This window comes from Phoxinus phoxinus (assembly GCF_949152265.1).
Source record: "Phoxinus phoxinus genome assembly, chromosome: 25".
Lineage (NCBI taxonomy): Eukaryota > Metazoa > Chordata > Actinopteri > Cypriniformes > Leuciscidae > Phoxinus > Phoxinus phoxinus.
Window position 1 is genome coordinate 16,477,319 of NC_136900.1, and position 20,648 is coordinate 16,497,966.

Consider the following 20,648-nt stretch of genomic DNA (forward strand, 5'->3'; position numbering starts at 1 on the left):
CCAAAGAGTGCTTGAGCTCTGCATTATCAGTTAACCAAAACATAGCTCCTCAGGAAGGAAGGGAGAGAAATGGCATTACTCTCAAGAGAAAAATATAATTTCACAAGCACAAAAGAATATAGAAATGATTATGTGATAATGCATATACTTGATTATTGATTATTATAAAAGTAATGTAAGCATTCAAAAGGATATGGAATGAAATATATATATAACTGACTGAAGAGACAAGGGATTTTGACTAACCCTTCAGTTAAATTTAGTTAATAAATGTTTTTAGGTGTTAATACTTGCATAGAAATGAAAACAGAACATGACAAAGAGGTTTGTGTTATCAAGGCGCAATAGTAAAATGTCACATTACTTGCAGATTTTCTTTCTACATGCTTAAAAAGTATGTACTTTCCCATCACCAGTGATGTACACACACTTTAAATGCTTTCATTTGGCATTCAGCCCATGTTTGAATTGTGTATGAAATTAACAAATGAGAGTTTTTTTGCTTAAAAAAAGTTATTCATCCCTATTGCCTATTCTTCCCTTGAGCCCATTAAGATGCAATACTAGGTATCAACACTGGGATTTGGAGCTGCGCCACATCGTCTTAGAGATTTCACAGGAAAGACACCATTAACAAACATGAATAATTAATTCTATTGCCTATGTAAAACAGAGCTGAATAATACACTATTTACAAACAGACATTCAGACGGCCCAAATGAATGAATCAGAATGATGAAACATATGTCATGGCATTACAACTTTCTTGTTATTGCAATTCAGGCTTATGCTTTTCATAAAATAACATTTTTAAATTTTGATGACAAAAGTGTTCATGTACAAATTTCTTTACAGAACTTTCTTTTATAAAATGTTAATTGTACAAACAATTGAAAATGATGTCATACAATGCCTTTTAAAAGTTTGGGATTGGTATGATTTTATTATGTTGTTGAAATAGTCCTATACGCTCACCAAGATATAGTAAAAACAGCAATTTTGTGCAATATTACTGCCATTTTTTCAGTTACCATTACTCCAGTCTTCAATAGCTAAGTTTCCATCCAAAGTTGTGAATTTAACAAAATTGGAATATTACATAAAACATTTGCGAATAAAGCACCATTTCCATCCCATGTGAACAAAATCGTCACTTCCTGAGAAATTTGTGCACAATTTCTGTAATAAAAATGTCATGAGTTTGTTTTGTTGCGCATATTTAGTAAATGTGTCTCTATTGTAGTTTATGCGCATGTATTCTCATTGGATAAAAAATGTATCCTCCAAGTTTTTTTTTTAGAATTTATACGCAACTTGGCGCAACGTTTCCATCCAGCTTTTTTTAATGTGATATCCCAAAAATTCACATAAAAATAGGTGGATGAAAACATTGATAATATTAGAAGGATTTCTGAAGGATCATGTAATGCTAGCAATGTTGAAAACAGTTGTGCTTCTTAATATTTTTGTAGAAGCTGTGATTTTTGTGTTTTTATTTTTTCAGGATTCTTTGATGAACAGAAAGCTCAAAAGAACAGCATTTATTTGAAATAGAAATCTTTGTAAAAATGTACAAATATTTAAGGAATTATCCATTTCTTTCAAAAATATTTCCCCAACTTTTGAACAGTTGTATAATTCCCTTACTTTCCATTTGTGAAATATATTTTCTGTTATTCTAAAGCATTGTATTTTAACACATATTTTTATACATGTATAATGTAAAAGTTGTTATTCTCTTCTGTTGTTTCAGAATGTGTACTACTCGAGCTCTCAGCAGCTGCATGTCGGAGGCTTGAGTCCGACCATCGACGACGATGACAACAAGTGCCTGGTGGACGTGAACGGCCGGCCGCGACTGCTGGAATGCAGCTACGCCAGCAACAAGCACATGAAGCTCTCCTGGATCTTCACTCAGGTATACGTGCAAAGGAAACAATGAATCACATGCTCAAGAACTTTATTATTCTCATGCTCTGTAAAGTAATAATATGCTAGATGAATTGTATGATTATTGCATAAATTACTCTTTAATGCTAACTATTGGTTGGTGCCTAGATGAGTCTAAATGAGTATGGTATTGGAATGGTCAGTTTGTGATGTCTGGTTTGTTTTTGAATGAAGTTTCATGTAGAGCTTCACTTTTTCTTAGTGTGCCATTACATTCTACACAAAGCTTATTACACATAGACCTTACTGCACAGCTCAATTAAAGCGGACCTTGTCAATCAAGCAAAGTCTTGATGTTGTTTTGGAGTCGATTTTCATGCTTGAAAACATTATTTTTCACGTATTTGACATTGTTGCAGCACCTCTCTTTCCAGTCTGTCAATAACGTTCTGTTTAGTTCCTGTCTCTATGAAGCCTCTCCTTCTGAAAACCCCAATGTGCTCTGATTGGTCAGCTGGACCAGTGTTGCAATTGGTCAACCGCTTTCAGTGTTTCGTAAATCTCCTTATCTGAACCATGACTTTCAACACACTACACTACTAATGCAACTCAACCAGACCCCCCCAACCCCCACCGCCTTATTTTTTTCATATGCTAGAATTATTTAAATGGGGAATATTGATGTGTTCGTTTGTGTTTCAGAAACAATGCTTACTGATATAGAGAGAACTCCCTTTTGAGTGGACTTTAACAGCAACATTACAGACTAAAGAAAGTTGAACATGTAAAAAAGCATAATAGGTCCTCTTTAAAGCCTATGTCAAAACTGTTTTTATCAAGTTCTGTGGAAATTTAAGGACTAGTCCAAAACTTTCCCTTAAAATTCGCTGTCAATTTACAGCATCTGTTAGCCCTCCGGCTGTGTGACTGCAATGGACACTTTCTGGATATTGAGCATTAATAATTCAGGTGTGTGTGTGTGTGTGTGTGTGTGTGTGTGTGTGTGTGTGTGTGTGTGTGTGTGTGTGTGTGTGTGTGTGTGTGTGTGTGTGTGTGTGTGTGTGTGTGTGTGTGTGTGCGCGCGCTGTAAAGCTCTCCTAATTCAATTGAAGCGTCGTTCTGGATTGTAGCAGACATCTTGATTTCATCTGCACACGGTCCGCGTAATGAATGCGGCTCTATTAAAAGGTGGATGAATTAATATATGTCACAGCAGGCGGTGTCATCTAAAAGGTTTAGCTGAAGTGTGGTGGAAATGTCAGAACAGGTTATTAGGAAAGGGTAACGCTAACCCCTTGGGATAGATGTCGAAGTAGATGAACAAACACGTGCTATGGAGAAAAGTGTAAGAGTATGAACGATATCAATTCTCACACAAACCCTCGGGACGTGGAGGTCTCGGATGAGCTCGTGGGATAAAGGCTTTATGGCGGCCACCTTTTTTTCCCCCTAGGAGTTTCTTAAAATGGAATCAGGTGCACCAAATCCATTGTGGCCTTTTAGATGTGATGAATAATTGATGACAACGCCAGTGAAAGAGTGAACTGGCTTTTGGCTCATTGGAGAGCATCAGAAATGGCTTTAATTAAGTCTTTATCGACTCACATTGTCTGTTGACAATCTGTCTGTATCCTGGATACCGCTCGGCAGGTCGTGAATGATCCCGCCGTTAAGCTTACCTGACACATGTACCCAGCAGAAATGTATTATTTAGCTCTTCAGGGCATTTGGCACCACCAGCAGTCAGGGCAAAAACAGTGATATTATTATTTCAGGGACATAATTGAAGCAGATGTAGTGGTCCCTATCGGTGACACACACCTGTCAAATGATGCATGCCAGATTCTTAATGAAGACTCACAGCGGTCTTAATAATGCCTGGTTTATAATCTACAAGACCATGTAAATTATGTGGAGTTATACTACTTGAATTAAAAATTATATTTTCAGAGATTTCAATAGAAATATATTTGTATTATAGTGTGTCTAAAGTTTGACATAGTTTTGCACTTTGTACTCTACCATCTAAACTGTTCAAAATGTTTGCCATGGCAAACTTCCATAACTTATTGCGCCATACCATATGAAGGTATTCTCTTCAAGTTTCACATTCAGCACAGTACATCACATTTTGTTTTTACGTGCTAATGTTACAGCCACGAATATAATAAAGCGACACAAAAGTAACAAACATTCCAACTGTGTGTCTTCAATAATATGATTTAGCCTGTGAAGCGAGACATTCGGCGTTTCATTCAACTTGTCTGAGTTGGATTTCATACGGTAGCAGATGATTGGACGAGGTAGACACTTCGCCCACGGCCTCCTCTTTCATGTCTCCGCTGTCTCCAGAGCCTCCTTCAATACTGTAAGACTCCGAATCCTTGAGGCTCTTCTTCAGATGCAACCACTTTAGGAACATCACTTTCCTTTTGACATTGTTCTAAAAGGCTTTGGGCTTTAGTGGTGTACTTCATACTGTGTTTACTGGCTAAAAGAAGACTGTTTCTTCAGGTGTAAATGTAGCTTTGATTTCTCACCTAAGAGTCACTTGGATTCTGCGATGCTTTTGGCTCTTGCGATTTTTTTTTTTAGGGATTTTAAGATTTGTGAATCATATAACCTGTTTTTCTGAGAAGTATCCCGCTTAATGTTCCTAAATCAACGTCCTGGAACAGCTTTGTCATTGTTCACTCATTTTGATGTGTATTGTGTCTTGCAGGGAGGCTCCGTTCTGAATAGGAAGTCGAAGCGATGTTTGGAATTGGTGGAAAGTGTGGAAGTGGATCATGGATTTCAGCTGGCCCTTCAGAAGTGCAGCAACCAAAAATGGACAATTACCAACATATTGCCTGGGAAAGTTCTATAGGCATGGTGTCTTCAGGGACTTATCACTGGATACACTGTTTCCTTTACACACATCGCTGTGTCATCAGCTGGAGGACAGGGTTGCTGTTCTCTGTTTTTTTAACACTGTAAACATTTTCATGTCTTGTGCCGGACCTCAAAGACTTCATGGAACGTCTCCTGAATTTGATTGTTGGTTTAGAAACACTGATGCTTAAAGGGATAGTTCTCCAAAAATGAAAATTATTTGATAATTTACTCATGTTGTTCCAAACCTGGGGCGCATTTCCCAAAAGCGTTGTTAGCCAACCATGGTTGTTATTATCATAGTTCATCGAGTCTGTGTTTCCTGAAACCATAGTTCCAACGAACATTTTGCCAAGAGATTTAAAGTGCGTTTTTGAAGAGTGTGCATGTGCCATGATGCCATGTCCATACTTTATGGCAAAAATCTGGCATTAATTCGATCTCAAACTGATTCATTAAAAGAAGTTATTACTTCTCCACCTGCGTGACATCATTAACCAACGTGGTTGAAGGACACATTTTGTGACAATATGGTTTCGGGAAACAGTCGTGACTAGCTAGTTAATTTCTTCAACGGTTTTCTAAGCAGCGAGTTACGACATCACATGACTTCCTTCTTCTGCAAACCAAAAAAAGGAGACATTTCGAATCATGTTGGTAAACAACAGTTTTGACCATTGACTTTCATTGTATGGAGAGAAAAAAATTACTCAAAATATTGTGTTCTGCAGAAGAAAGAATGGCATACAGGTTTTGGATTGACATGAGGGTTTAATGATGACAGAAATGTGTTTTAATTTGTGAGTGAACTGTCCCTTCTAATGTTCTTCTGTATGATTGGCTCTTGTGTCTTTAAGCATTTAGTAATTTTGCTACTGTGTAGCACTAAGTGTTTTTCTTTTTCTCAAGTTCGTGAATGATAGTTGTAATGATTTGATGTGGAAAAGGATATTTTATAAATGTAAATAATCTTTATAAATAATATTAAAAACTTTTAACTCTTCATGCTTGAATTTTACATATGAAACAAACGTTTTTCCTGGTTTAAGCTGGTTTAGCCTCAATGTTTTTAACCTCTAAAACACACGTCTAACCTGCTTGGAGGCCATATAACCACCTAAAGCTGGTTAAAACACGGTTTCATCAGTAACAATGGTGAAAAAATGGCATATGCTATGGTATAAAAACTTAATTTAGGTTTAAGCATTTAGGTTTAATTCATATGTTTTTTTTATTCATTTAAAGAGTTCTGGCATTGACAGAAATTTAATTTCGAAATTCACAGTTTCTGCTTTCGAGAAAAACTCTTATTTTCTGTCTTCCCATCTACCATGGGACAAAACCCATTTAATCAAAGTCAGGAACACTTGACAACCTCACTTGAGCTCTGAGCTATCCAAATCCCTCAAATCTCAAAAGCGCAGACACACATGTTGCTTTAACAAGGAACAACAGTTGACAGGCGACATTGGAAACGCTGGAACTCCAAACACAACTGGCAACACACATATGGCAATCTCATCCGCACGGTCACGTACGATCTTCTTCCGCCTCACTGGCGGTTAAGGTTACCAGTGGATCTTCATGCTTACTTTTTTCCGTATATTACTATATAAATAACATTGTAAAATTTAATCGGAAATCACCAATATTTTTCAATTTGGTGACTTGGTGGACCTTCATGCTTACTATTTTTCCTAACAATCATACATTTTCATACCAATCAAACACATTTATATGAAAATGCGACACTTTTACATTTTGGTGACTTGGTGGCTAATTTGCATGCATTTGTACAATCTCATTCATACAATCTGCTTACGCCCCACTGACACTGACACTGGTTTAGTGGTTAGGAGTGGGCCATCATGCTTTTTCTAAAAATGCTCATTCTAAAAACCACACGTTTACCGGTACATGCAATTTCATGTGAAATTGCGATCTTGTAAAATAATGTCTTCTCATCAGATCGGGTTGGAACTGAAGATCGTGGCTGGCTATATTTAAGCCACAGAAGTGTCTCAACATTCTCGTGACAATCTCTTGGTAAAGCAACTTGAATGAATCGCCTACATCCCCTGAGATAGGAAATCTAGTTTTAGAAGTGCATTTGTCAGGAAGTCTCAAATATACCTGCATCCTTGAAATAGTGTGTATTGATTTTTTTTTTTAAAAGAAGGGAAAAAAAGACACACATCAACACTGAGACGATCATATAAAACCATTTCTCATCTTCTTTCTATTTCTCTCTGCACTTCCAGACCTGTCAGAAATACAGTTTGCCCCCTAAGATGATAAAACTCCTATTCCGACTGACCTTCTGAGGTGGGAAAATCTTTTATGTCTGGAAACACAATGGCTGTACACAAAAGTTCTTTATAAGATCTGTTTGGCCTAGAGTCGAAATGGAAGACAATGATGTCAAAAATATATATCTGAGTGAATGCAGTTGGGTCAAAATATTTCAGCACATTTGTGAAGGAAGGTAGGATTTGCTATTTCTGTTATTCAACATCTTTTAGACTGTAAAACGAATGTAATAACATCGTAGTCTGTAGTGAATGTGTAATACATCCATACATTTGGCTTTGATGATAAACCCTCTCCTTCCCCTGCTGTATTTTACTGCTGAGTAACCAGAAGAATTAATTTAGCGGTATAAATTCCGAGCATGATCATTAATCAAAGGTATTACGGCAGAACTGTCCCCGCTTCACTGTCTCATTGATGAGAGTATTAGAAGTGTATAAGCCCAGAGCATTTCAAGAGCTTGTTATCAGGCCTTAAAAGTGTTGGGTTAGCACTTCTGAACTTCATAATCCCACAGGCTGAGAAGCCAAACTCTGAGTTTATTCAATTAGGCCTACTCTATTCTCCCATAAGGAAACTTCCACTATCTGCTATAGTGCTTCTACAAGTGTTGTTCAAATGGGGCAAACAATATAGGCTACTGAACATGGAGAAATTTTGTTTATCTCAACCTTATAATGAACAGGGAACTGTTTGTGATTTTGTTTTTTGCCAGTTATATTATTCACACCACATAAACAGTAGGCATGAAATGGAAATCGCGATCGACTTTTCTTCTCTATTGTGACGTAGGCTACAGTATATCCGAGTGAAACGGCTTCTCAAACAAGAAAAATCTATGTAGAACAGCAGGACAATCCAAAAACAACAGTACGACCCTCTGAAGAGATGTCAACCTCGCTTTCATTTTCGCATTTCGCAAGACGTGTGTGTAGGCTACTGGCGTGAGGACAGGACAACCTGTCACTCACATGAGATTCCGCAATAGACCTTATTCACAGCAGCGCCATCTTTAATGTTTTTTTCTTTTTTTGTTGTTGTACGGGAATGAAAGCAAGGCTGTGAGGGATATACATATTTTTCAGTGGGTTATACTGTTATATAATGTGTTTTTGGATTGTTCTGTTGACGAAACACTGCTGAAATATTTTTCAGTAGGCCCTAGTAAACTTCAGTAGCCAAAAAAAAAAAAAGATCTCCAGACAAAATGAGCAGTGGAAAAGGATCTAGGAGCTTTATACAGCTTTTTACAGCTGATGCCATTGAAAACACGGTGAGTCTATCCCTCACAGCCTCGCTTTCATACCTGTCATGACACTGCTCTGAATAAGGTCTATACCACAACCATCAACCGTATAGCAAACCACAACCATACAATCAATTCCCCATGGACAAAATCAAGTCCCGCCCTACATTTTTTCTTGTTTGAGAAGCCGTTTCACTCGGATATGACATCAGAACGGTTTCATGTAAACAACCCCTTGGTAATCGAATGTAGTGAAAATTACCTCAAAGGGTATCTCTGCTGACAAAAAAAAAATTGCCTAAAGGGCTGGTTACTGTTTTTAGGCCATTCATTTACATGACAACAGCGTTTGGGCTTGAAAACGATACTGTTATTGTCTCTGTATAAACTACAAAAATGCAAATTTGTGAAAATGGTGACGTCATGTGCATGCGTAATATGTCTTCAGTCTATAGGCGCGTAGTTTTTCTTTACAACGTGACATCAGGCCTGGCAGCATTATACATTGATTTTAATCGTTTTCGCAGATCTGTGAGAACGGGATCATTTTGAAAACATTGTCGTCTGTACGCAAAAAAGCAAAGGAAAAACTTTTTTGTTTTTAATGCATCATTGTCATGTAAACTTACTCTAAGATGGATGACTGATTTTAGCTGGTCTTCCAGCCTTTCATAGTTTTTTAGCAGGCTGGTTTTAGAAGGAATTTGACTATTTCTGGGAGACCAGCTCGACCAGTTTAAACCAGCTACGTCCAGCTTAAACCAGCAAAGACCAGCCAACCGGCATAGACTGATTTGAGCTTTTTTCAGCAGGGGTAGTAATATTACTGTAATGTTGCTTGCAGTGTTTGTCGTGTTGGTCAATAACATAAGATGCGGTCACATTTACTTCTTTTCATTAAATTTCCACGGGCAAAATATAGTAATTTCTATAGGATTCTACACGATCTGGAATTTTGCACGAGGACGAAAGATTTCCCCACACAGATTTCGGAATGTGTACAAGTTGGTCACGCGGATTCGCTGCATTGATCAACAAAAAAGCTGCTTGGTTTGAAAGTGAATCCTGCTTGAGTTGTGATTCATACATCGCTACACTATTAACAATGGACAACTGACCTTTTTTTTTTTGCCCTTGAAATTTTGTGACCTTTCCGGATTATTTTTTCTTAGCAGAAGCTAGATCCAGGATGCACCTCAGTCCATGGGCCACTATTAAGAATTCCTATAAAAACAAGACTTTCTCAGTACACTTTATAATAACTTTAATTACGATTAAGATTAATTAATGGATTATTAGCAAATGTTGATTTCATTCCAAATGCCATAAAAAATATTACAACAATTGAGATCACAGACTTTTTAATGTGATTATAGGTCTGTGTGTTATAAATGTATTTAAATGTGTAACTGCATGTAGGCTAACCTTAATGTGTAGGCCTATAAATGGAGGACTGAGCAAATAAAATAAAAAAAAACAAGGAGATTTATAATCCTTAAATTCAGCTGAATTAAATGAGGTAAAAGCGTATGGTTTTTAATTCTTTTGTGTGCGCGAAATTAGCCAGTCCCATCTGGTGTGTGCTGGCCCACTCACACATTTTCGAGAAGCATATTGCTGTTCGTTCGTAGGCTATATCTCGCTATTGGCACCATCTGCATTAACAGAAACCGAAAAGAAAGGAAATAATGACAGTTCATGCAATCGTATGTTGCACAGCGTTCCTACTGTGATGGATAATGGAGCAAAAAAGAGTTCAAGCTTGATTAAATGGATTCACTAGCAACTGTAAAACCGTTTGTGAAGGTTGCTGGCAGGAAATCATAACAGAAGGCGATAGCGTAATTGCCTAATTGTCATCGGTTGACGAAGAACAAACTGTTTTAGTTGAAAAGACCTCACCAGAGAATTATAAGCAGACATCACTGACACAGTTTAATATGGAGATAAAAAATCTCAGCCAAAGGCAAGAACCCTTCGGCTCACACATACATTTGCATAACTGACTTCAGGTTTGTCTCTTTTCATACTTTCACCACGTTTCCCAAACATAGAGGTCATATTTAACAAGGAATAGGCCTATCTTACTTTAGCAGTAATTAAGCATAACTAACTTGGAAAATGTAATGTGTTTGTTAGCCTAGCCTATTTGTTTTCACAGAGGTTAGCTTTAAGGTCCCAGACACACACAGAAGTAAACATCTTCCGAAGAGCAAGAGGGACAAGGCCTAGTGAGATTTCACATAGCAGAGGCTATTGATTCATTCAAAGCTACGAAGAACACACCAGTCTGTCCTTGAGCGGGTTTGTTTCTATTGACATGCTTGGCAGGCCGGTGAACTGAGCTCTGTAGCGCTCCTGAGCTGCTTCCCGAGCCTCTTACTCCACCATCAGCTCAAAACAGCAGAAATATTGACAAGAAACTGCTTTGATATTTAGGGATATGGGGGAGTGTGTCTCATTGATGTTTACAGTGGTCATAGAAATCCATGCAAACATGGTCTACAGGGCCTCCTCCATATCATCGAGTATAACTAATCTTTCTCACCTACATGGCTGATAAAAACCTGGCCGAGTCTTGAGAAAACAAGCAGAATTTGATAGGTGATAGAACCACAGCTCTTCAAGAGAGTAGCTTATAGAACCAAGAGGGCAGTTTTTGAGGTGGTTCTGGTCACCTCTAGAAATCAGGAGGTTGGTCAAACGCATTCACAGCGTGAATTGGTTGGTGGGTGGAGTTCGGTTCTGATTAATTCGGTTCGGGAGTAGAGATAAAAGCCCGCTCGCACTGACAATTGATTGGTTGGGTCCTCTTATATGCGCTTCGTGAGGCACACATACTAGCACACACACACGTAAGGTCTCTCGCGCTCTCTCTCTGCCGTGCGCGCGCTACACATGCGCGCTCTTGCTCGCTCGATTCCGGGAGATTTTAACTAATTTGCGGGCATCAGGGAGCCGCTATCAATATGCGGGAGACTCCCGGAACTTCCGGGAGACTTGGGATGTCTGAACTCCTGGAAGCTTCTGCCTATGATTTAAGTGTTCTGTTCACAACAAGCTCTTAAAAGTCAAGTTTCGTCACTGCTGCAAGAGTGTGTGATGTTTAACAAACGGTTCACTAGCGACATCTGCTGGTCATGAGAAATCTCTTCAGTGTCACATGTTGGGGTTACGCAAGAGCACCACAAACTGGTTTCATTAAATCATTTTGTAAACGAGGCATAAAATTTCACAATTATATGATCCAATAAATCTATTTAAAATGCGTATGCATTCCTCTCACTATGATTTCTTGGAACCAACACGTTATTTCCATCATTCTAGATTTTTTATTTAATTTGATTTGACATAATGCAATTATTGCACAATATTTTTTCGCAATTATTGATAATTATCTCTGTCTTAAATCTAAATTAATGGCTCACTGCCAACTGAATTAGTAGTCGTAGCCTTTTTAGAGTTTAGATTATTCATTTACGTTTATCATTATTTTTATTATTACATTGATCAGTGACATTGAAATAGTTTATTATTATTAATAATAAACGTGATGGAAAATGTTTTATAACAACAGCATTATTTCGCAATTATTGTTAAATATGTCTGTTATAAAACAAAATAAGGGCTCAATGCCAATTATTATTAATACTTGTATGTCAACTGAATTATTATTATATATTGTATGTTAACTGAGTTATTATTATATCTTGTGTGTGGCATTTTTAAATAAAATAATCTGTGCAACATTTTGTCATCGGAACCTCTCACGACTGCAAAAGATCAGGGGACACGTTTGCAGACGCGCCAAGATTAGCGCTTCCGGTTCATTGTTGGCATCTGTCAAACGGGGAAACAAGTTTAGTTTTCCAGCATTCCTCTCTCTTAGGATATGTCTCATGCATTAAGGACACTTGCCACTGGAGTTTTTAGCGTGCAGAGATCTGTGAGCGCCCAGCCACTCTTGCGTCTTGTGAAGATCCGAGGACAACAGAGGAGTCGGAGTGATGGAGTGAAGGGCAGTGAGAGTCAGGCGTTTGATGTGTCACTCCTCGAGTTTCTTGTGTGTCCACTGTCCAAAAAACCCTTGAGGTGTGATTGTTTATCATGCATAACAGTATTACATTATGTAATGTTTGCTAGTTAGTTATCATAGGAGTTTAATTGCAGTGCTGATGTTATACCACTGGTTGATAATTTACCTTGCGAACTTTTAACATGGCAGATATAACGTTACAATGACTTTTTTTATTTATTTATGATGATATGCTTATAATTAAACATTTATCATTTATTTAAAGTATTATTATTTCAATGAGCTCATTGTTTCTCCATTAAATGATTACATTATTGTTTAAATTGACACCCTTTTGCACTAACTGTGATTTAGTACATTTCTTAAATGCATAACTTAGTAACTTAACCCCCTGATAACCGATCACTCTAAATTGTAATGTAAACTCATGTAAACTCAACTCAACTTTTTTATAAAGCTGCTTTGAAATGATCTGAATTGTGAAAAACACGATATGAATTGTGAAAAGCACTATACAAATAAATGTGAATTTAATTATTATTTTAAAATTTCAATTAATCGTACCTTCCAAAAAAAAGTAAAAAAATGGTACAGAATTATAAAAAATATTTATGAAAGCATCCTCCTTTATATGAAGGAGATCCCATAATAATTTAGTATGGTTTTATAATAACTATTTTGTGATTAACTTTGATTAACGTGGTAAATTTGCAAAAGTTCATATCATTACCTGTAATACTAATACATGTATTTGCTTCTGATTCTTTTTTCAAGGTATGACGAAAGGAGCAATGAATTAATAAACGAAGAGCTTGGCATCGCATATCCTATCATTGATGGTATTCCTAACATGATCCCACAGGATGCACGAATGATCCATACGCCTGAAAAACCCACTGAATCTTGAGTTTATAAAGCAAATATCAGTTTTCTGCCACAATGTTTTTCTCCCTGTCTTCTATAACCGTTCTTGTGCCGCTGATATCCTTGACCGGACTGTTTTACTCGGCGACGGTGGATGAAAATTTCCCACAAGGCTGCACGAGTGCAAGCAGCGTGTGTTTCTACAGCCTGCTGCTGCCAGTAACTATCCCTGTTTATGTTTTCTTTCACCTTTGGAAGTGGATGGGAATCAAATTATTTAGACACAATTAGACTGCAGTTTCCTTTTTCCCCACACAACATGAGACTATTTTAATGTAATGCATTTTTGTGAACAATGTTTGTAAACAATAGACATTGAAGATTCATATACAGGAACGTTTAACTGGATGTTAACATCAAAGCGAACAATGTAAAAATACAGAATAAAACTGCAAATGCCAAAGCTTTGTGTCTTAGTTTGAATGTGCACAGAACTCGAATCTGTAACATTTTAGCTTGGTACGATTTCACTTCTTCCCTCTTTTCTCGACGCTTTCCGTGAACTTCATCAAAGGGCACATGGGCTTTGGGGAATCTTCGCCCTTCACCTTAAAAAAGAAAGACTCGTTCAAGCGAGTCTGAACGACTTTCAGCTGGAGCAGATCACCTTTGCTCTTGCATCCCGCATCGCCATCTTCACTCGACGTGTCTGATATCTTCAGCTTGGGTGGAGCGGGATGTTTTGGCCTGTGCATTCGTCTTGTTCTGTTGGGAAAGCTCAGGTCCACCGGTTCCTCCGAGCACGTGGCCGTGTTCTGCTGCTGAAACCTGGGAGAGCTGGAGAGCGCTGGGAAGGTAAAGAAGTCCTCGGTTTGAGTGGTCGCTTCAGCTGTTGACCTGCATGAACTCTTCTCTGGCGCCTTCACGATAGTGGCTTCATTGCAGCTTGAGCTGCTGGAGATCTCCACATATGGATCCAAGAATGATTTCTGTGTGATGAACAGATCTTGGCTGTTCACTTCTTCAGCTGTACTGGATTCCAAGCTGCTTTCGCCCACAAACTGCTTCTTTCCAAGTTCATTGTAATTTGTCCTTGCTGGTTGTTTTTTCTCAGTTGGCAAGTTGAAGATGACTCTCTTTTTAATCTTCCCTGTCTCTTTCACCCTTCTATGACAGTCGTTCTCAGTTGAATGTTGTTGTTTTGTCTCCTGATCAGGGGAGATGAAGATAACGGGCTGAATTTGGTGCGTATCTTCGGGTTTGTTGGGCTGTTTTTTGATTTTAGGTTTCTGGGAGTCTTCCTCACGTTTGTTTTTCTTCCTTGCCTTTTTTCTTTTCTTAGTCTCTTGCTTTTGAGTAAGATATGTCTCACAGCAGCCATCATGCAACAAGAAGCTGGGCACACACTTGGTTTTGCTCTTATCCTTTTTTTCTTTCTTCACTTTCTTGTTTTTATGCTTCTTGGATGCTTTTAAAGCATTTTCAACAATGGGAAAAATCCTCTTTGTTGGGAATGAAGCCATTTCCTCTACAAACAATAAAGAACATGGGTTATTTGTCCAAAATGTAGAAAGATGCAATGCATCAGAATTAGATGTAGAAGTGTGCACAAACACACAAGGAAGGACATTTTAGAAAATAGAAAAAATTAAGAAATGCACATCTAGAAAGTTAAGCGGAGCGCCTTTGAGGAAAATTGGGTTGTAGCTCGTTGTCTATGTTACTATGATGGGAAATAGGTGTGGAAATAGATGTTTAGCTCACGGGTTATTGATCCGGGAAGTTTGAATCTGTGAATATTGCCAACTTTACTGAACTCCTTGAAGCACTGACCACATTTCTTTATATTTGAGTCTGGAGCTCTCTGACAGAGCTGTCTGAAACACTGCTAGCGGGACATTAAACAGGAAGTGTTTGTCCAAGCTCACAACAGGTTTTGTGAGAGAACGCAAATATCTTAGCGAGGGAACGCAAACATTTCTCGGGGGAACGCAAAAGATTTGAACATTTTTTTTTTTTCTTCCATCCCAAATTTTTTCCACCGCCATGTCCCATTAGGGGCACCGTAGAATCCCTATGTACAGATGTGAACGTATATACAACTGTATAAATATAAAATAGGCAATTACATAATACACATCTTTCTCTATACATGCATGCTCAATATGCCTGGTGCAATAAACCGCTAACACTTTACAATCAGGTTCATTTGCTACCATTAGTTAACTGCATTAGTTAACATGAACTAACAATGAAAAATACTTCTAAAGCATTTATTAATCTTAGTTAATGTTAATTTCAGCATTTACTCAGTAGTTTTAAGCATTTAAGTACCGGGAAATGTAATAATCATTTGTTACTGCAAGTATCTTTTTTGGCTGCTTTTTTAGTATCAAAGATATTAGCAACTTTTACTCTCTACCTGACTACATTTTTTAATAAGTATATGCACTTATTCTTAAACATTTGTGACGAGTAATGCAATGACTTGTAACATTTTGAATTCCACCTTACGTTTTCTGCAGCAGTTTATTTCTGCTACAAAGAAGTGATATCGCCATATGCGTTTTACGCTTACTCACCCAAACTTGTCAACAAGGTACTTTACATGAATTTGAGTGCATTAGCAGGTATGTGAATCACAGATGTTTCATTTGAGAAGAGGACATGGCTGCAGCTGGTGATGAGGCTGAAACCAGCACGCCCAGTGCAAGTAGGCTTTGACTATTTCATTTTAGTTAAAGGGATACTTTAGCATTAAGCTTTGTATCAGTAGAAAACCTATAGTATTTTCAAATGACCGTCCTTGCCCCCCTCATGTCCCCCTGAGACAAGAGATTTATGTATTTTTTGTCTGAAAAAAATCCTCAGATGATGCAAAGAAACGTAATTTTGCGTCATTGGAGGATTTTTTTGGCCAGAGGCTAGAGACTACAGCCAGTAGAAGGCGCTAGTTCCGCATGTTTTCAGCCCGCCCATAGAGGGAGGGATCTCACTCACAGAATGTACAAATAGTGTCAGCCATCTTTTTTGGAAGCTATAAACTAACAGGCTCTTGTTCTGTGGAGAAAGCTGAGTAGTAGGGATTACCATACATCCTTTTTCCCGGATTGTCCGGCCGTCGAGATCTTCCAAAATGTCCGGGATTCGGCTTTTCCTTTCTACAGTTGCCATTCATTGTTTACACGCACACCTTTTGTTTTAATCTAACTGAATTAATTCCGATTGGTGAATCTGAATGTAGTGTTTACATGAACGCTAACAAGTGATGGGTTAATGTGCACTTTAACATTGCTAAGAAAATTCCCCCTCCTCCGTGAGAGATACGAGACCAGTGCGTCTCACAGGTGCCGCTCATCAGTAATCACGCCACCGGCCTCGCGTCGTTCTCCCCCGGCCCTCAGCCTTGTCCTGCTCGCCACAGTAAACATAATGAATGGCGACTGTAGAACCCAAAAGCCAAATCCCGGACATTTTGGGCATTTCTCGAAAACCGGGGCAGACTCATCACGGAGACTCATGAAACAGCGTCTTTTAAGTTTCGAGTCAACTAGTTGCCTAGGCTAGTTGTTTAACTGCGCTCTCTTATCGGTAGGTGTAGCCTCGTAGGGCAGTGAAGCAAGTGCATTCTGGGAGTTGTTGTCTTTCATCCACATGTACATTTTCTGGCTTTTCTCAGTCTAGAAGGCTCCAAATTCTAAAATAATTTCACATTTCTACTAAATAAATGACCCATTTTAAATACACATTCATCTCTCCAGAGGTGAAGTATCCCTTTAACATTATTTTATTTATCCAATATATAGAAGAGATCTTTTGTAAGAATATTGGTTTACTTATGCCCTTTTTGAGCACTTGGGCTAAACTGAGACTTGAGTTTCTGCAGACATTTATTCCAAACCTGTATGAGTTTTTTTCTTCTGTTGAACACAAAAGAAGATATTTTGAAGAACGTTGGTAACCAGACAGTTTATGTACCCCTTTGACTTCCACAGTATTTCTTTCCTACTATGGTAGTCAATGGCTTTCGTCAACTGCTTGAATACTAACATTCTTTAAAATATATTCTTTTGTGTTCAAAAGAAGAAAGAAATTCATACAGGTTTGGAACAACTTGAGGGTGAGTAAATAATGACAACATTTGTATTTTTTGGGTGAACAATCCCTTTAAGAAGCTGTTGTGTCGACCTTGATTTATTACAATATTGCAGTGCATCTTTAAGCCTACATTCAGTATGAGTAAAATTCTTAAGTACTGTTAAAATCAGAAACATTAAGCCTAATCCCAGACTAAAATGCATGTTTGAGCTGTTTTAACTGAAAGCAACTTGCACTGATATTTCGTAAAATATGTCAGTGCCATTGTTTTGTCTCAAGATGCACACCTGTAATGTTTATATTTCTAAGGATTGTTTTTTAAAAGCTACTTAATTAATTGAACTAATCCTGGCTTAATACTTACTTTTACTCAAGTAGTATTGGAATTTTTGCTGTAAGGTATCTTTATTTTTACTCAAGTATGGTTTTCAGGTAGTATTCACACCTCTGCATTTACCAATACATTATTAAAATCAAAAGATGTATCTGTTAATATTAGTTAATAGACCTAATATGAAAAAAGAAGAGTTATATTTTCAACTGACGTTAACAGAATAATAAATGCTATAACCAATGTATTTCTCATTGTTAGTTCATGTAAGTTAATGCAATAACCAACATTAACGGATTTTACCTTATTGTAAAGTGTAAACATGAATGCTCTACCAAGTTCTAGTATAATTGTTAGTGATACTCACATGCTTCATTAAAGTAATTTCCCCTATTTGTCCTGTTTTCCCCCAATAACATCTGTTGATGTGATATGCATTTAATTCAATTGTATAGAATAAAATTTTATGGAATCAACTAGCCTATGTGTCAAATCGTGTATAGCCTACCTCTTACCTGACAGGCTTCTGAGGATTCAGCTAGTCACCTTTTCTCTCAGAGAGATGGACCTTAAAAGTACAAGGGCATTATTGTAATATGTAAAACATTTGTAAAACACGAGAAATACTGTAGCTACAGTTGACTTCTACAATGTAACGCGACGTCATTTCCCACAGATTTTCGGCAACATTGTCACAGGAAGCAACTTAGCGACTAAATATTTGACATTGCAGTAAATTTAAACCGTATTTAATGTACTTTTTAGTTTTTTGGCTCAAAATCAACAGGAAAACTGTCATGTACTTACTTGTTTTGTCAATTAACAAAATACGCTCTCATATTTTTCCGCCAATTGCTGCTTCAGTGCAGTGCGCCACTGCGCATGCTCAGTAAGCATCGACAGCATCTGTTAATAGCATGCTGCGATTTTATTAAATAAATAATTCGAAAAACTTTTTTTTTAAAGTTAAACAAAATGATCTTGTAAAAACGACGTATAAAAAAACTCTGAAGAAGAAAGACACAAAAAAACTGTTCACAGTAGTGTGTCCTGAAAATGTGCCATTTCATAAATCACACCGTTGCTGTGAGACGAAGAGCTACGTAACCTTGAACCTCTTCAGTCCATTCATGAATAAGCATCACTTCTATGTGCGTCACTCGGCTTGTCAGGCAACTATTTTCACGGCTGGAGAAATCCCTTTTTCACATAAAGGGCGCTTTTTGTAGCTTTTCTTGTAAGAAATTGCTTCCGTGGTCTATGGCGTCATCAAACAGCAGCTAAAATGATTTTTACTGCCAGTCTTTTTACGGTCCAATGGCAATATCGCATGTGAACGTGCATTAAATGTGCTACTAATGTCTTTAGGCACGTAAGGTTGACTCAGTCAGCGTCACTTCTTTACAAAAGGTCACAAAGTTCAAGGTTTATTCGCATACGAAACGACACAAATTTGGATTCAGTTCTTCCCAGAATCTTTTAAAATACATTTAGGCCTACTTTTCTTTTTTTAATGTATTTATTTATTTATTGTGATTTTTATATGAATTATTTATCATTTGTTCTGTGTATTGCACTGCATACTGCACATTCTTAGAGTAGAATGGTTTTATTTTCATTGGTTATAACATTTTAGCCATACATTCTGTTTATACTGTTTCATAGCTGTAAATACAGAAATACACGCTAGCCCTGTCTCTATTCTATTCTATTCTGTTTTTTTCTGTGTTCTATTCTTTTCTGTTCTACTATGCTCTTACACTAGTCTTTTAAACATTTTAAAAATTGTTAAGAAAATATTGTTGCATTTGATTTTTTTTATGTGCTACTGCATCAGAAAGCTGTTAAAATCACTATAAAAACACATTACACAAATTACATTTGGTATTTCATGCAAATACACCCTTTTATGACTTGAATATTTCACCTGTTTTCAGGTGCCATTGATTTTAGTTGTCAGATTTGTTTTCAAGTCAGCCCATGTAATAAACATTTTGCCACTTAATAAACCGAAAAACCAAAAATAGCCACATGGTGGCACCTAATATAGATTCAATTCACTGTCTCGAGGACCTATGGCTTTTACACCTGTGGCATGGTTGCATTGGGTGTCCTTAGGTGACTTGATATTCTCCCCCTGAATTCTCCTGAATAATCATGTGTAGTGGTAACACACACTGCCGATTACATGATCTACTACATTGATAAAGCATGAGGTAATGAAAAATAGAGGTCTAAATACTGCTTATTAGGACAGTGCTAGGGATCCCATGCAAAGGTCAAAGGTCTATTTGTTTGGTGGGTGTCATCTAAACAGTCCATGCCCACTTCGGCCCATATCAGTCCCGCAAAAGACCAGGACCAGGTCAACCATCTCCAACACGCGGGCCTTGTCAGCCATAAATCTTGCAAATATGGTATGTAAACAACTTTTATTGCTTGCCACCTGTGAAGTTTGTTTTACAGAATGCCAGAGGATGAAACAGTACTCTCACCGACAGGTGCAATGCATGAGATGCAGTGGGCATCTCCAGAATATTGGATTCAGCTTACATGCACTTTATTGGTTATTGCATTAAAACACAGATATTGGGTGATGATCTCCCCTGTACTGTCTAATTTACAGACTCAGGAGATGCTTCTTGCCTCGTGTGTCATCAGACTGCCTGCTCCCTGTCGTCATACCCCATTTTTTCTGAAGTCACGAAGCTGTGGGCATATAGATTGAAGAGAAACCCAACCACACCACGAGGTAAGATCTCCGGGTCAGACCTGCTTGCTCAAAAGCACTCTCTGTGTCATGACATAGCCATGGGCTACATTTAGAAAACTTCGCTCATAGTTGTCATCTGTGGCCATAAAAGTAGGCTCTCCGGGTGCCTCTCTGGACACCTGTGACTGGAGCGTTCTGATGGAGGAAACATGCGTAGCTGCTATGACATATAGTTGCAATCTGTAAATGTATACCTTTTCTGCGTATCTAAGAGGAAATCTTTTTA

At 37.7% G+C, this 20,648-nt stretch overlaps 4 protein-coding genes across 5 annotated transcripts in view; 3 read left to right on the forward strand and 1 right to left on the reverse strand.

Annotated features, from left to right (window-relative positions):
- The window catches only part of galnt18a (UDP-N-acetyl-alpha-D-galactosamine:polypeptide N-acetylgalactosaminyltransferase 18a), a 47,850-nt gene extending 42,083 nt beyond the window's left edge, over positions 1–5,767 (forward strand). Inside the window, exons 10-11 of the mRNA XM_079603269.1 lie at positions 1,754–1,918; positions 4,613–5,767. Of these exons, the coding sequence (XP_079459395.1) occupies positions 1,754–1,918; positions 4,613–4,759 (312 nt within the window). The 3' untranslated portion in view covers positions 4,760–5,767. The remainder of the gene's footprint in view (positions 1–1,753; positions 1,919–4,612) is intronic.
- Positions 5,768–12,121: 6,354 nt separating this feature from the next.
- pyurf (PIGY upstream open reading frame) lies at positions 12,122–13,683 on the forward strand. Its single transcript, XM_079604573.1, has 2 exons — positions 12,122–12,412; positions 13,131–13,683. Exons 1-2 carry the CDS (start codon positions 12,213–12,215, stop codon positions 13,261–13,263), a joined length of 333 nt encoding a protein of 110 aa, XP_079460699.1. The 5' UTR covers positions 12,122–12,212; the 3' UTR covers positions 13,264–13,683.
- Positions 13,296–13,683, forward strand: LOC306994179 (phosphatidylinositol N-acetylglucosaminyltransferase subunit Y; the record flags this gene model as incomplete). Its single annotated transcript, XM_079604574.1, has 1 exon — positions 13,296–13,683. The coding sequence occupies one exon, from the start codon at positions 13,296–13,298 to the stop codon at positions 13,509–13,511; it is 216 nt and encodes a 71-aa protein (XP_079460700.1). The 3' UTR covers positions 13,512–13,683.
- Positions 13,684–13,747: 64 nt separating this feature from the next.
- On the reverse strand, positions 13,748–18,542 carry LOC306994177 (uncharacterized protein; the record flags this gene model as incomplete). Of its 2 annotated transcripts, XM_079604572.1 has the most annotated exons (4): positions 18,457–18,537; positions 18,165–18,217; positions 18,017–18,068; positions 13,748–14,748 (listed from the first exon to the last, which is right to left on the reverse strand). In XM_079604572.1, exon 4 carries the CDS (start codon positions 14,741–14,743, stop codon positions 13,748–13,750), a length of 996 nt encoding a protein of 331 aa, XP_079460698.1. In that variant the 5' UTR covers positions 14,744–14,748; positions 18,017–18,068; positions 18,165–18,217; positions 18,457–18,537. The 2 variants fall into 2 exon arrangements, with proteins under 2 accessions (XP_079460698.1, XP_079460697.1); XM_079604571.1 differs by lacking the exon at positions 18,017–18,068 and having other exon boundaries at positions 18,457–18,542.
- Positions 18,543–20,648: the final 2,106 nt, after the last annotated feature.

Bases quoted from the DNA above. Each gene is read 5' to 3' on its own strand.
- pyurf (XM_079604573.1), top strand. From the start codon at position 12,213: ATGTCTCATGCATTAAGGACACTTGCCACTGGAGTTTTTAGCGTGCAG. The intron at 12,413-13,130 runs GTGTGATTGTTT...TCTTTTTTCAAG, and splicing joins CTGTCCAAAAAACCCTTGAG to GTATGACGAAAGGAGCAATG.